Source organism: Zonotrichia leucophrys, unplaced genomic scaffold (genome assembly GCF_028769735.1).
Source record: "Zonotrichia leucophrys gambelii isolate GWCS_2022_RI unplaced genomic scaffold, RI_Zleu_2.0 Scaffold_1150_15179, whole genome shotgun sequence".
Classification (NCBI taxonomy): Eukaryota; Metazoa; Chordata; class Aves; order Passeriformes; family Passerellidae; genus Zonotrichia; species Zonotrichia leucophrys.
This window is the reverse complement of record NW_026993355.1, coordinates 11,569-15,179: the sequence shown is the minus strand read 5'-3', so window position 1 is coordinate 15,179 and position 3,611 is coordinate 11,569. Positions and strand designations below refer to the sequence as shown.

Sequence of the window (3,611 nt, the reverse complement as noted above, 5' to 3'; positions counted from 1 at the left end):
GAATCTGCTGTGAGAAAAAATGGAAATAGAAATGCGGGGAAAAAGCTTATGTGTACCCTTAAATCCCTGTAACCCCTCGACATCGGGTGCGCAGTTGGGGAAAAAAACATCCCCCACTGTACCAGGTTGTATGCTCATACCTACATTTAAATAAAAAATTTGGGTTGCTGCTTGAATTTTGGGCCTATCAAGCCTATTTATAACAGGTGCGGGGCGGGCCCCGTAGACACCCGGGTGCCAGGCACAGGCATGTGCAGCAGCTCAAGACAGCCCTGCCAGACCCCAATTGGGCGCACTTGGCCTGGCTGCTGGGCCCGGGCCCTGGGCAGGAGCAGGAGACAAGGCCCCTTGCGGGCCCTGGGGCTCATTCCCTCCTTGTCCTGCTCGCACCCTGGCAGGGGCGCCCCATGCTCCTCCCCTGGCCCATTCACATCCCCTGCCAGTCCCCACCCGGCAAGAGCCCTGAGCAAGGAGGGAGGGACAGCATCTGCCTGGCCAGGGGCTGGGGCTCAGGCCTTGGCCCTTTGCATTCCTCAAACACATCCAGCTTTGCTCAGCACCAGAGACACCTTGGCCTTGTTTGTCCCCAGCTGTCATCACTGCCTCCAGTGTTCTGCTCTAACTGGAACCTGGGGACACTTTCTCAGTTGTGTCCCTCAGTGGGAACCATTAAAACGTCAAGAAACTTCAAAGTTTCATTTTAAATTTGAGTTCTTGAGAAGTTTTTTGAACACTCTCTCAGGGACTGAGTCTGATGTAAACAACATCAAATCCACAAGAGGCTCATTAAATTCCTTGTGCTGTGTCTGTGCTGCTGAGCTTTAAAGGAACAGATCTTCCCAGGGCCAGCTCCTCTCCCAGCCCAGCAGGCCTGAGGGCTCTGCCTGCAGGCACTGAGGGGACACGAGCCAGGCAGAGACAGGCAGAAGGCAATCGGGATTGGGAAGACAGTGAGCTGAGACTGCACCTGGGGGAAGATCTTCACAGCCCTGAGCATGGTGAGTGTGTGGGTGCAGGGCAATGTCCCCTGTGCTCCTGGAAGGATCTCCTGAAGCCAGCACACCCCACAGCCTGGGGGATGTGTCAGGAGGACTCTCCCAGTTTCTCTGTGGCACAGGAGCAGGAGGAGGAGGAGGATGTGCTGCAGAGCGGGGCTGCCCTGGGCACTGTCAGAAGGACAGGGCAGGACGGCTCCTGCTGCCAGGGACAGCTGCAGGGGGTGAAGCTGGGGCTGCAGCCAGGGGTGCCCAGGGATGTCCTGCAGAGCAGCTCCTGCAGCCCTCAGGGCTCTTGGCCAGCCCAGGCCATGTGCCACCTGCCAGGGGCAGCTCTCAGCCTGCCTGGCAGCTCCCCATGGACGCTGCAGGGGAGAAGTTGGAGGTGGAAGGAGCCACCCCCATCAGGGCAGATTCCTCCTGCTCTGGAGATGGTGCTGCATGGCCAGGGCTGCTCTCAGCTTTCTCCTGAAGGGAAGGGAAAGGGGCTGTCAGCTTTGGCTGTGTCACTGACACTCCTGCACTGTCACCCTGGGCATCAGCAGATGGGCCTCAGATCTCCCTCAGAAAGAGCCTCCTCAGCCTCCTCTCCGTACAGACAGCAGCAGCAGCACCTTGGCTTGCAGCATCTCTGTTTGTCTGGCCTGCCCTTAAGGCCCTGGTGCCAGGGAGATGCCCCTGGGCAGTGCCCTGTGCTGGGAGGGGTCTGCAGGGCAGAGCTGAGCCCCCAGGGCTGGGCTGGGCTCGGGCAGCACTGGCAGGGACAGGGCTGGGATAGAGAGAAACAGCTCCCAGTAGGCACAACTCCAGGATGCAGAGAGCCAGACCGACCCTTGGTATCCCTCCCTGTCCAGCTGCAGAAGGAAAAGGAAAAATTTAGAGATGTTGACAATGAAACTGGAACCGTCAAATGTCCACTTTATTTTCAAGGATGTTTGAAGTGCAATCATGCTGAACTAGAGGGAGGTATACTGATCAAAGGGCACCTGTGTGACACCAGCAGGTCTGACTGCACTGGGGCACCGGGAACCCTGTTTTCCCTCTGGGCTCCAGTGTGTTCAGGATGAGAGTAATGCTGAAGATCAGGCAATAACTCAGAAGCACAAACCCAAACTTAGAAAAAAAACCCCCAAAACTAAGTGAAATTTCCCCAAAGAAAGAAAAGTAATTTTTAGTGAATGTGCAACAAAATACAAAAGAATTGACTCAAGGAAATTTGTCCCGGCTTGTGAATGTCTTGTTTCAACAGTCCACCATGCCCAGAGTGAAGGAATGTCCAACAGCAGCTCCATCAGGCACTTCCTCCTGCTGGCACTGGCAGACACGCGGCAGCTGCAGCTCCTGCACTTCTGCCTCTTGCTGGGCATCTCCCTGGCTGCCCTCCTGGGCAACGGCCTCATCATCAGCGCCGTAGCCTGCGGCCACCACCTGCACACACCCATGTTCTTCTTCCTGCTCAACCTGGCCCTCAGCGACCTGGGCTCCATCTGCACCACTGTCCCCAAAGCCATGCACAATTCCCTCTGGGACACCAGGGACATCTCCTACTCAGGATGTGCTGCTCAGCTCCTTTTCTTTATGTTCTTCATCTCAGCAGAGCTTTCCCTTCTCACTGTGATGTGCTACGACCGCTACGTGTCCATCTGCAAACCCCTGCACTACGGGACCCTCCTGGGCAGCAGAGCTTGTGCCCACATGGCAGCAGCTGCCTGGGCCAGTGCCTTTCTCTATGCTCTGCTGCACACAGCCAATACATTTTCCCTGCCCCTGTGCCATGGCAATGCCCTGGGCCAGTTCTTCTGTGAAATCCCACACATCCTCAAGCTCTCCTGCTCACACTCCTACTTCAAGGAAGTTGGGCTTCTTGCTTTTAGTGCCTGTTTAGGTTTTGCTTGTTTTGTGTTCATTGTTTTCTCCTATGTGCAGATCTTCAGGGCTGTGCTGAGGATCCCCTCTGAGCAGGGACGGCACAAAGCCTTTTCCACCTGCCTCCCTCACCTGGCTGTGGTCTCCCTGTTTCTCAGCACTGGCACATTTGCCTACCTGAAGCCCTCCTCCATCTCCTCCCCATCCCTGGATCTGGCCCTGTCAGTTCTGTACTCAGTGGTGCCTCCAGCCCTGAACCCCCTCATCTACAGCCTGAGGAACCAGGAGCTCAAGGCTGCAGTGTGGAGACTGATGACTGGATGGTTTCACAAGCATTAAACTAGTTGCCAAATTCTGCAAATGACTTGTAATAAAAGTGATATTTGATACTATGTGGGTTTGGTGGTCGATTTCTTTCTGTCTTTCTTTTTTTATTATTATTTACAGCAAAGGAAGGCCATTTTTGGTGCCATTTCTCATTTTTTTTCTCTCAACTTTTACTGTGGCCTCAGACTGTGTCAACGAAGAGCTGTTGTCTCAGTGGCTTTAGACAGAATAAAGGCTCTCCCAGGAGAGTTTTCACCACAGATCCCCCTTTTGTTGCCTTCTCTGGAGCTGCAGCAGCAATGTCTGTGTGCAGAGCTGGGGCAGATCAGGGCTGGCACAGCAGCTGTGCCCAGCAGCAGCAGCAGCACTTGGTGTTGCCAGTGCTGCTGCCGTGGCCCTGCCCCGCTGCCCTGGTGGCCCTGG

The 3,611-nt window shown here is 55.2% G+C and overlaps 1 protein-coding gene across 1 annotated transcript; it reads left to right on the top strand.

The window, feature by feature from the left end:
• Positions 1–2,267: 2,267 nt before the first annotated feature.
• On the top strand, positions 2,268–3,200 carry LOC135442107 (olfactory receptor 14I1-like). The gene has a single exon (XM_064701658.1). It carries the CDS (start codon positions 2,268–2,270, stop codon positions 3,198–3,200), a length of 933 nt encoding a protein of 310 aa, XP_064557728.1.
• The last annotated feature ends 411 nt before the right edge of the window (positions 3,201–3,611 follow it).

Coding starts and splice junctions, on each gene's coding strand:
- LOC135442107 (XM_064701658.1), top strand. CDS start 2,268: ATGTCCAACAGCAGCTCCATCAGGCACTTCCTCCTGCTGGCACTGGCA.